General features: G+C 40.8%; 1 protein-coding gene across 2 annotated transcripts in view; it reads right to left on the bottom strand.

Annotated features, from left to right (window-relative positions):
* The window catches only part of SV2C (synaptic vesicle glycoprotein 2C), a 152,408-nt gene extending 139,774 nt beyond the window's left edge, over positions 1–12,634 (bottom strand). For both annotated transcript variants that reach the window (XM_021700088.1, XM_021700095.1), the window contains exon 1: positions 12,058–12,634. In XM_021700088.1, coding sequence (XP_021555763.1) covers positions 12,058–12,634 — 577 coding nt within the window. The remainder of the gene's footprint in view (positions 1–12,057) is intronic.
* Positions 12,635–12,966: the final 332 nt, after the last annotated feature.

The following is a 12,966-nucleotide window of genomic DNA, read 5'->3' as shown; positions in this document are numbered from 1 at the left end:
GTAGGTACATTATGTCCATATTAACTGGGTTAACTGCAGGTCTCTATGCTACCCACCCTCAGCCTCTTTGTAGAAAAGGGGCCACACATTTCGTTCTCACTTTGGTTCATGCAAATCCCTCCCAAGGACTGAGATATTCTTGGTAATGATTTTACTTACAAAACTTTTTCTCTGTTCTTTGAATATTATAAATACCTAAATTTCAATACCAAAAGACATCAAAAATTAATTATTTTGTGTCTTGATCTTTGGTCATTCAAATGTTATAATCTATTCTCCATATGCTTGTTTCTCTGAAGAACAACAGAACTCTTAGTATCCTAGAAGAAATCTGGGCTTCAGCACTTACTTGAAAGCATCTTATGAACATCCCATCTTAAGTAGAGCAATGTCCAACTTTCTCATCTTCTCTTCCTGACTTCACAAAGGGCCATACTGAATGTGAAGCAGCCCCTTTAACTTCCCCTCTACGAGCCTGATCCTATGTATGCCCCGAAACAGAACTCTCCCAGGCACAAACCAAGGGTGCTGTGTGGATGCAAAATGCATCCTAGTAACTCCAAGGCAATTTGCCCTACGAAAGTGCCAGGTGGTGTGACTCCATCCTGCTTTCCTTGAGCTCTTCCCTGGGTGTCAGGAAAGAAGACGCTCTTCTTCGCCTCCCACCCCAACTTTCTCTGATGTTGCTTGGCTGACTTGATGGTATAGATGCGTGCTGACCACTCCACCAAGCCCCAGCCTGGCCTCAGGGCAGGCTAGGAGGTCTTCTGTTTGGTTGAGAACTCCCTCAGCAGAGGCATAACTAGTAGAGTCCATTGTCCTAAAGCAGGGTCTTCTCTTTTCTTTTCTTTTTTTTTTTAATGGTAATTATATTGATGTCATTTATTAAGGAAAATGGTGCAAAGTTACTAGAAGAGGCACTGTGAACAGAAGATGATGAGACAGGCAGATAAAGTGGACACAGTATGAAGCCTGTCACATGCTCGATTCCCCACCACCCAAGGGCACCCCATCCTGGCCTCTGTCCAGGGACCGCCCGTCCGAGGCTGAGGGGCGGCACTTCTTTAATATGCCCTCTCTGCTAACTTTAGCTACACTTCTTGCCCTTGAGATGCCAGACACATAGGGAGTGTTGGCAGGAAACCCCAGCTATGAGCAAGATCAGGGCAAATCTGAAAATTCCCCTCTGCACTGTCCTAGGGCTCTGAGCCTCTGGTTTCTCTCATCTCCATCCAGGGTCTCTGGGGCACCAGCCTGCCTCCAGAGGACAAGAAGAGGAGGCTTGTGCTCTCTATTCTTTTTTTTTCCAAAACAAAACTCAGTAATTTCTGGGCAACAAATACATGCATGCCCATGGTTGGGAGAGGGATTGAAGCCCTCTAATGATGCTGTCCCTACTGGATCTAGTCTCTCCACTTCTGTTGTTCTGAGTTACTTAAACGTAGCGCCTTTACAAACACAAAGTCCCCCATTTCTCAACATTTCCCAAGTATTTTAAGCCGGTGAGACTAGGCACATGATGTACTAAAATAAAGCCCATACTAATTTGACGACACTTAGCACCCAACAACCATAACTGCTTAGGTGAATATTTACTGAATTATATTTGCACCTAGGTTATGCTTTTCCTTTGATCTTTTCCTTCTTCTGAATAATCTGAATCTGCCGTAAGTTCTTGGAAGGGTAAGACCTTGGCTTCTTATCTTCCTCCTCCTTTTGAATCTCCTCAGGTTCCCCACTACCTCATGCATATCCCCAAATAATGGAGTCTCTTAGCACAGAAGGCTCCTCTATGTTAATTGGGAAAAGGTGCTTATCTAGGTGGATAAATGACAAAAAAGAGTCTCCTCACAGTAGAAGAATTAGCAAAAGTCCAACCTTTTTCTACAGGCAGGTGGAATCGGCCGCAAGCCAGGGCGAATGGCTTGGTTAGTAGAAGGAGGGCTGGATGCCAGCACCGGCCAGGTGCCTTTGTGCAGGTTACAACTTGCACAACTGTACATAGCAGCCCCACAGTATAAGTTGGCTACAGAAAGTGCATGCACTAGGATGTTCAGCAGTTTCTCAGCTGTCAGCTTCCCTGTTTCCAGGCTTTGTCTTGAGAGTGAAAAAATAAACTTAATGGCAAAAATAAGCGATAGTCCAACATTTGGACATATTTGCTTATTTAAGATTGCATTTTTAATGTAATAAAATACTCATGACAAAATTTATCATCTTTAGCATTTAGATAACAGAGAGATGTGAAAATAATTTAAAGATCATTATATTGTTTTTAAGCAAATTTCTTACATTAAAAAAATTTAGAAAAACTCATTGTGTCCTCATCATTTTATATTTGAAAAGAGATCTCAATTTTGAAATCGAAGATAAGAACTATACCCAAGGGCCTCTTTTACTTTTTCTCTCACAATCTTGAAAAGGCCAATAAGAAATTTCTAAGTTTAAGGTAAGAATGTCAGTTTGCAAAGATGTGGTTGGGAATACTTACTTCAATAATTTATCAGATTAACTCTTCAAGATGAATGTAATCAAACCATTTCCTACTCTCTGGAGCATTCTGCAGGAAGCTTAGGTCCTATAAAACTCTTGTTATGTAAGAATATTGAGAGGTTAGATTTCCCATGAAAGGGGGTGGTTGCATCTCCATGTTTGGAATTCAAACCTACAAGCCCAAATTATTTGTAGTTATTAGGTGATTAACATTTCAGATTGCTTTATTTAAACCAACCTGCAATTAACAAATTCTCTAAACCGACAACGGATCAGCAAGTTCTACAGTGACTTCAGGGAGAGTTCCACACTGAATCGGGATACATAAGGCCAGGACCACCAATGGAATCAGAATCCTCATTCAGGAGTGTTCTAGGATGTAGAGATATAGGGCATCAGGATGCCAGGATCAGTCTTCAGGTTCAAAGCTGTATTGTGGGAAAACCTCCAACGAGCCTCCAAATGACAGAAAGACATTTATTATCACACTCTGACCATTCCCGAATGCTGCTTATTGGCAAATTTCAGGAATGTGGCATGGAGTTTCTGTTCACTCCTATCCTGTGGAAATGGATCACAGACTCTCTGGATAGAGGAATCTTTTCAGGCTACTTGGGCCAACTCCACTAAGACGTTAGAAACTTCACTTCTCTCAGGAGAATATGAATGACCAGAGGAAATAAGACTCAGGAATATAATGGCAACAAATTATTGAGACTTCTTTTCCAATTTGGCAATAATGAATCCAAATAAGATTTTGCTAGTGTTGGTGGACAGGATGTTCTCTAGAAGCCAATAACTTTTAATTCCAATTAGAATCGCTGTGACAGCTTAGAGGCTAAACAGAACCAGAGGGCGTACACACACACACACACACACACACACACACACACACACACACACAGTGGATGTCAGACCTTCCTTCAAGATACCAAGGCAGATGTTAATGACAAAGGGATTAGGCAGGGTACACAGCTGCTGATCCTGAAATCTGCAGCCTACACTTTTAGGGTACAAAGCCCCTCCTTTTAAAATTCAGAACACATTTACAGAAGTAGAAAAAACACTCCTAAAATTCATATGAAACCACAAAAGACCCTGAATAGCCAAAGAAATCATGAGAAAGAACAAAGAAGGAGGGCATCACACTCCCTGATTTCAAGCTATACTGTACAGCTATACTCATCAAAACAGTATGGTACTGACATAAAAACAGACAAATTGACCAATGGAATGGAATCAAAAGCTCAGATATAAACTCAAGCATATATTGTTAACTAATATTTGACAAGGGCGCAAAGAATACTCAATGGAGAAAAGACAGCCTCTTCAATAAACAGTGCAGGGATAACTGGATATTTACATGTAAAAGAATAAAACTAGACCCATAACTTACAGCACTCACAAAAACTGACTCAAAATGGATTAAAGACTTAAATGTAAGACCTGAAACCATGAAACCCTAGAAGAAAATATATGAATAAAGCTCCCTGACATGAATCTTGATTTTTTTGGATATGACACCTAAAGTACAAGCAACAAAATAAAAAATAAACAAGTGGGACTACATCAAACTACAAAGCTTTTGCACAGCAAAAGAATCCATCAACAAAGTGAAAAGAATACCTATGGACTGGGAAAACAATATTGGTAAATCATATATCTGATAAGGGGTTAATATTAAAAATATTTAAAGAACTCCTACAATGCAATAGCAAAAACCAAATAACCCAATTTAAAAATGAGCAAAAGGGGCACCTGGGTGGCTCAGTTGGTTAAGCGACTGCCTTCGGCTCAGGTCATGATCCTGGAGTCCCGGGATCGAGTCCTGCATCGGGCTCCCTGCTCAGCGGGGAGTCTGCTTCTCCCTCTGACCCTCACCCCTCTCATGCTCTCTCTCTCATTCTCTCTCTCAAATAAATAAATAAAATCTTTAAAAAAAAATGAGCAAAGGACCTGAATAGACATTTCTCCGAAAAAGAGATATGAAAAGCCAACGCATATATGAAAAGATACTCGACATCAGTAATCATTATGGAAATGCAAATTAAAGCCACAATAAGATATCACCTCACCCCTATCAGGATGGCTGTCACCAAGAGGACAAGAGATAACAAGTGCTAGCATGCATGGAGAGAAAAGTGAACGTGCACTGCTGGTGGCATTGTAAATGGGTATAGCCACTGGGAAAATAATAGAGAGGATTCTCATAAAATTAAAAATAGAACTACCATATGATCCAGCAATCCCACTTCTGGGAATATATCCCAAGGAAACAAAAATTCTAACTGAAAAGATACCCGCAGTCCCGTGTTCATAGCAGCATTATTTGGAATAGCCAAGACATGGAAACAACCTAAATGTCTATTGATGGGTGAATGGATAAAGAAGTTATGGTGTACACACACACACACACACACACACACACACACACACACTGGAATATTATTCAGCCATAAAAAAAACCCCAAGGAAATCCTACCATTTGCAACAACATGTTGGGACCTTGAAGGCAATTATGCTAAGTGAAACAAGCCAGATGAAGAAAGAAAAACACTGTATGCTCTCACTTATATGTGGAATGTAAAACAACAATAACAACAACAACAAATACCTGAAACCTAAAAAAAAAAAAAAACATAGAAAAAGAGATCAGAGCTATGGTTACCAGAAGCAGAGGGAAGGAGGAGTAGGGAGAAACCGAGGAAGGTAGTCAAATGGTGCAAACCTCCAGCTGTAAGATAAGTAAGTACTAGATGTAATGTATAAAATGATGATTCTAGCTAACATTGTTGTATGATATACAGGTGACCCCTGAGCAACACAGGTTTGAGCCATATGGGTTCAAACTATGTGGGTTATATACAGATTTGTTTTGATAAATACAGTACAGTACATTAAATGTATTTTCTCTTTGTTATGATTTTCTTGTCTCTAGCTTACTTTATTATAACAATAGAGTATATAATACATGTAACATACAAAATATGGGTCAATAGACTGTTTATGTTACCGGTAAGGCTTCCTATCAACAGCAGGCTATTAGTAGTTAAGTTTTGGGGGAGTGAAAAGTTACATCGGGAATTTTGACTGTGCAGAGGGTCAGTGCCTCTAACCTCCACTTTGTTCAAGAGTCAACTACCTAGGAAAGTTGCTAAGAGGGTTCTCCTTCCTAAGAGTTCCCATGATGAGGAAAAAAATTTTTGCCTTTTTTCCCCTCTCTTTTCTTTTTATTGTATCTATGGGAAGATGGACATTAGCTAAACCTAGTATGGTCATCATTTCACAATATATGTAAATCAAACCATCATGCTGTACACCTTAAAATTATACAGTGATGTATGCCAATTATTTCTCAATAAAACTGAGAAAAATATATAGAGTATACCCAGATGCTGGAAGATCAAAGCTTGGACTAAAACTACGACTTCATCACTTTGTTATCAGCTTGGATATACTGGTCTACCAGTGGTCTACCAATGGTCTACCTGACAGCACTGGGAATGGGTGATACAGACTGAATAAAAGGACTGATTCAATGAACACTGAGCCAGTTTCTATAATCTGCCTGCAGTTTAGTGGCAATCAGCAGTCAACAGGACTAAAGCAAAAGGTATCTCAGAAACTTGAAGCTTGTTTTGTTTTTTAAATATAGGCAGCTAAAGATAAAGGAGCTAGAAATCTCAAAAGAATATATCTTCCTTTGTTAATACCTAAAAGAATAAAGGAGTGCATGGAGGGATGGAGAAAGAAATTGGGGAGAATTCAGGTCATATCCATCCATCTCAGCCTTCAAGGAAATCACCCTTTTTATAAGTGGCAAACAAAGTAAAAAAGGTAGGTAGGAGCTAGGTAGAAGCTATAGAAAGAAAGGTTAAAAGACACATTTCAGGTCTATTAGAGATTTGTTTGTTCTTTTTACCATTGTAATAGGAATACCTAGAGTCTAAAATCACGCCTGTCACATAGTAAGCGCTCAATAAATTTTTGTTGAATGAACATTATAGTTGTCAAGAGAAGATATACAAATGCCAAATAGTCTGACTTGATACAGTCGATAGCCAAGTATTGACTAAAATGAAAATCACTGCTCCATGTCTAGCCAAAAATATATTCTAAATTCACAAAAATCTATATTCTAGAATTATTTATAAATCCTTTTTTAAACTTCCAAGAGTTTCCAAAACTGAAAAAAATGTCAAGTAAAATTCCATTCATATGTACAAATATATTCTTAATGCTTTGATGTTCATGGTCTACCTCCGTTTTTGCCCAATATGCCAACTGACCAGCCAATATCGTGGATGGTCTAAAGGAAAACCCATATGTACTACAATAGGATATTTCTCCGGGAAACCCAGGGGACCATCAAGGTAGGCCTTCCACGTGCTAGCTACTTCCATCCAGTCCCACTCTGGACCTGGGTCCTACATGTTCCAGACCTGGACATAATAGCACATGTTAACAGATCCATCTTCAGGAGCAGACTCCCAGTAGTCAACCTCACCAAGACAGACAGAAAACACCAGAATGGACATTTGGTTCATTAAAACAAAAAACCAGAATTGCCAAGACTAGCATCCTTTGGCAAGCACGTTCCTGATGAGAAAACCCTAAATAAAGCTCAATTTGAAATCTTTAAAGTGTTATGGAGCATGGAATTAGAATGAAAGGTCTTTGCTACAGGAGTCATGTCTTCCCAGACTCCAGGCTAATGTGGTCTTCCTTAAAATAGGGATACATGTGGTCCCAAAAACATAGGGTAAAATTTTTAGGTCAGGGCATACCAACCCTGATGGCATTTAGGAGGGCACTGCCAACACCTGCATCCAACTTTCTCTCCTGTTAGTCTTCCACGACCAACCACGAAGTCCCATTCGAAACAACACATTCTTACTTTAGATATATCAGTATCTTCAGTGAGGTCTCAAAGTGTTAATAATCTCACAGACGGTCATCTCAACTCTCAAATACTTGTTGAGATTCTATTAAGTACCAGGAACTGGTTGGGTAGGGGAGAGACAGTAGTTAACCACACAGACAAAAAGCCCCGGACCCATGGGGTTTACATTCCCTCTATTTTAACTTCTACTACTCTGCCTCTTTAAGATGACTTTGTACTATGGGCTGATTTCACATGTTAATTCTCATTTGTGACTGCTGCCATTATGTACTGTCTATAAACACGCACACAAAAAAAACCCAACAACAACAGAAAACAAAAAGCAAAACCAGGCAATATCCTCTATTAGGGTTTTCGAAAAGGACAAAAAAGATCGAATAGCAACAGGTGATTACACTGTTGGAGTCCACAAACAAAAAGTGAATTTTAGATCATCTCTTGAGACACCAGAGTGGTATATTTCTGCCAGTAATTGAGAATATTGTCTTCTCCTAGGAGTAAACCCAATCGAGAGGATTTCAAATGAAAATGTTAGAGAACTGGAAAGGAACATGGGATGAGGAGCTAGGATGTGTGTTCCACAGTCTGCCTCTCCCAATACACAGCCCTGGACTGGGCAAGTCGCCCACATGGCCAGGGCTCCTCCCCTCACTTTTAAGATGACAGTGTCTGGAACCATGAGAGACGATGGACTCTGAGAAACAAGCTGAGGGTTCTAGAGGGGAGGGGGGCGGGGAGGGATGGGTTAGCCTGGTGATGGGTATTGAGGAGGGCACGTTCTGCATGGAGCACTGGGTGTTACACGCAAACAGTGAATCATGGAACACTACATCTAAAACTAATGATGTCATGTATGGGGATTAACATAACATAATAAAATTAAAAAAAAAAAAAAGATGACAGGGTCTGCCTAAATCCCTAAGACACCGACAGCTGGGAAATACCATGATCTCCCTTGATAATACGAACCAATCCTTACTCATCTCAATCTCCCTTAAAGGGCCTTGGGCCACACGCCCCACATAAAGCCACTGCATAAATACTGCTTAATTCAACACAGAACCTATTATAACACCAGAGTGGCAGCTGAAGTCACTGATATTCCAGATAAGATGTTTAAAAATCTGTGCTGTTCTTTAGCTACCGAACCCTTTATTCACCTAGCCTTGCTCACTAGGTTCGTCTCAAGAGCCATTTGCACAGCCAAGAACTTCTTCAATGCCTGAACCGAGAGATCCTTTGCAACCTTACCGGCATGACCCTGCAGCACCCAAGAGTTCCACATCTCTTCCTTTCCCTGCAACTTCCAGGCCTCCCCGCTCTCCTGGCCGCTCCTCTTGCTCCGGCTTGTCTTTCCCGGTCCTCCTCCTCACCACCAGCCCAGTAAACAGCGTTCTGCAGGACAGCACCGGCCCCCTGGTTAAGGTCACTGGCAGGGTCATCGTAAATGAGATGGCTCACAAACCAACTGTGCTTCAGCCCAAATGGAGAGCAGCCCACAGGGCTCTTTGGGCACCCCCAAGGATCTCATAGTGAGAAGTCTAAAGCCAACCCTTCATCCCTCTTCCTCATGTTAAAACCTGTCCTCCGCATTACTCAATTTGATGAATCGCCTTCTTTTCATCAACTGTCCACTTGCTCCACCATCAGATTTAATCCAGGACCAATCCTTGCTGACTCCGCCCTCTGGAACCCTGCCTTTCTTAAATCCCTGCCTTTTCCCCGCCGCGTTGGTGAGGTCCTAACCCCTCAGTGGTCTCTCAGCCTCAAGTCTCTTTATTTATACCTCTCTTCCAGCTATCGATACTTGCTTCTTTGTACCGCTAACCTGCAGGCATTTGTGAGTTCTCCGTACTAGACCGTAACTTCTTTGGATATAGAAACCTTGTCCTTATTTGTCCTATTATCACCTGTCGTAACAGTGTGCTGTGCACATAATAAGTGCTCAATAAATACACTTCGGCAATAAAACATGGATTATCTTAAAGTGACTGCACTTACCCCCTCAAAGAGCAGCTTGTTAGATAATTAAATATTTACTCTTTCTCCCAGCCCATTAACAATGTTATATAAATACACAGACCATACACATAGACACACGCACACACAGGATGCTCTTAACTCCCTTTAAGTCAATCATCTTGCAAACACCAAGAGATGATGTATCTCCCAAATAACTGAGACATAAATTGGTTCACATTTTTCATTCCTGGTCTTCCTTGAGAAAATGACACAATGCTCAGTAGCAAATGAGAAATTATTTTGCAAATCTATATCCCCCAAATACCCCCAAACATGGGTCATGCATCTTTCTTGTATTTTGATCCCACTGCTGTGACTTAGTGTGGTAATTATATTACAAAGCTATTATTTGATGAAATGAAAATGGCAAAACAATTTAAATGCCTGTCTAAAAAACTCTGTTAGAATGCAATTATAAGTGAAATTACAATGGCAAAATAATTGAAATGCAAGTCCGGAAGGCACAGTTATGAAACCATTAAAATGCTTCTGCTGAGGGCTCGCAACGTTGAGTGAAACCATACACTCCTGGGGACACATTTTTTTTTTAAAGATTTTATCTATTTATTTGAGAGAGAGAATGAGAGAGAGAGCACATGAGAGGGAGGAGGGGCAGAGGGAGAAGCAGACTCCCCGCCGAGCAGGGAGCCCGATGCGGGACTCGATCCTGGGACTCCAGGATCATGACCTGAGTCGAAGGCAGTCGCTCAACCAACTGAGCCACCCAGGCGCCCCCCTGGGGACACATTTTTAATTCACTAAAGCAGTCAACATTTATGGAAAGATGAAAATATCTGGGCTTCGACTGTTCCACAGCATTCTCTACACTTCTGGGTGCCACCTAAGGGTGTGTTAACATCATCGGGGTTTGTAGGTTTCTGGGATGGACTGACTGATAAGAGAACCATGGGCAATACTGTGCTTCCATTCAGCACCGAGAAGATAGAGGCACAAGGGCAAGCTTAGTTTAGATTTTCCTGAAATGTTTCCAATATAAAAGCTAGGATCACAACGTGAAAAGATGTTTGTCCTAAAATCAACCTTGCAATTATTAAATATGTGTGTGGATGTATTTCTAAGGATCTAGCTTCTTAAAATGTTCTGCTGATGTGTTCCTTTTGCAAAATCTTGATCAATATTTTGATGCCAAGGCTTACAATAGTTATATCTGCTCACCAAAAGAAAAAACCAAAGACAAAATACAGTGCTAGATACACAAGCGATACACTGAAATGATCAATCTGACAAATGACTAAGGACCCTCCTCTGAATCATGTTCTGCATTTTGATGGCTGAACACATAGATGAGTCTACCAGCAAAAACATGCAAAATATGCCCCATTCCCACCCCCTCTCCCTCACACTCTGCTTCCATGGATCTATCTCACTCAGTTAATTGGCTAAAGAAAGAGATGCTAGGAGGAAGTCATATAAAGAAACAACTATTAAAAGAATAAGATCCTTTTCTCATTCATGATTATCTCTCTCACGACATCACAGAGCAGGTTAGAAAATGGCATTTTGGGATGCCTGGGTGGCTCACTTGGTTAAGAGTCCAACTCTTGATTTCAGCTCAGGTCATGATCAGGGTGGCAAGATCAAGCGAGGGAAATAAGTGGGAATGTTAACTAAGGCTTCGTAACAACGTGAACCTTGAGGGCATGGTAACTTAATTTTGTTTAATTGAATTAATTAATTAATTTACTTATTTATTTTAGAGAGAGTGTGCGCGAGCATGTGCAGGGGGAGGGGTGGAGTGAGGGTGAGGGAGAGAGAGAATCCCGAGCAGACTCCACGCCCAGCACTGGGCCCGACGTGAGATCGTGACCTGAGCCAAAATCAGGTGTCAGATGCTTAACTGACTGAGCCACCCAGGTGCCCCATGGTAACTTTAAAACAAAAATCAAATCTGCTATCTAGATTAGATATTTTATAGAGAGGTCATATTATTTTTACACATATAATTTAGATATTAATAGGATTTGAAAGAGACTTTAAAATCATATGAGGAGGTTTTTCCAGTTTAGGCACAAAGGCATGAACTCTGAAAAAGAAAAAGTCATCTAGAGAAAATCTATGAATAAGACTAACTAAAAAAAAAAAAACAAGCAAACATACACATAGATTATAGAAAAAAAATTAGCAGGGTCCCCAAAGTATTTAAATCATAGTATTACACGTAAAATTTGAAATTTGAAATCACATTTGCCAGAGTTTTATAGAATTAACCTCTATATTTAGGAAAGTACTCAAATAGGTTTTCATATAATAGTTTTATTAACATCCAAAGGCATATCTTTGGATGTTAATAAAGGAGAAACTGACAAAACATTTATAGTATGGTAAGTTAAAATCTATTGCCCTAACTTTGAAATGCATAATGTTATAAGTTGGATTGATGGATGGATAGATGATAAAGAAAATATGGTATTAAATGTTAACTATAGGATCTGGGTGGCAGATATATATGGGCATCCTTGTACAATATTTTTGATTCTTCTGTATGTTTAAAATTTTTCATAACAAAGTATTGGGAAAAAAATGCACTGCTGTAGATGAAAAGTATCTATTCTATTTGTTAACTGTGCTCAACAAATAATCCAGGTTCAGAATTTGTCTCACGGACACGGTGCACTCACCTAGCCACCCGGATCCTGAATTTGGAATGCATAGGTCTGTCTCCGCACTGGGCAACACGAAGCCGACAACAAACACCTCCACGCCGTCCGCCATCAGGGCCATGCCCAGGACAAAGAAAAGGACCCACTGGAAACGGCCGTGACCACACTCTTGGATTATCAGCTCATACTGCTGGGCTAGTTCTTCCTCATCGGCTTTCCTCTCTGACTCCAGCTCCTGCCGGTCCTTGTGCACATCCCCCTTGGGCTGCCCCACTGACGCAATGCTGTCCTTCCCTTGGTTCATACGGGGGATGCCCTGATACTCCCCTTCATAGATTTCCTCATCTTCATCATGACCCTCAGTAGCTTCACTGGAGCCTTCATCATCATTGGCCTCCCCATTATAGGTCTCTCCCGGCGGGGAACAGTCATCGTCTTCTTCATCTTGGAACCGACTGTAGGACCTCTGCGTGTATTCATCCTGGGCCCGGTCCACTGCCTGATTCACCTTCTTTACTGTTTGTTTCTTCACCTCTCGGGCTATGTCCTTGGCGCCCTTCATCAATGAAGTCCTATCCTTGTAAGAATCTTGCATCTTATCTCAACCGAGGGCCAACGCGAAGATGGGAATTCTTCAGACTCCGATCAGTGGTTCAGTCCTGACTGCATCATCCACTCTGGGGTCAGAACAGAACTGCAAAAGAAGAAAAACCACACAAAATATTCAGTATTCCTTTCTTGTCTCTTTTACCATTTATTTCTCAATCTCTTTTCACTGCCCCCTCAGACTAAGACACAGAATTAGCTTCTCCTTTCTTTGATCTCACTGTCCACATGCACACCGGATAATGATTCTCTGCTCAGGTGTGACTGGCGCTTGGAATGCTTACGGGTTTTACTGTTGTTATTATTATTATTTGGTGTTTA

The sequence above is a fragment of the Neomonachus schauinslandi genome, chromosome 7 (genome assembly GCF_002201575.2).
Source record: "Neomonachus schauinslandi chromosome 7, ASM220157v2, whole genome shotgun sequence".
Taxonomy (NCBI): Eukaryota; Metazoa; Chordata; class Mammalia; order Carnivora; family Phocidae; genus Neomonachus; species Neomonachus schauinslandi.
The sequence above is the reverse complement of the archived record's forward strand: the minus strand, read 5'-3'. Positions and strand labels throughout refer to the sequence as shown.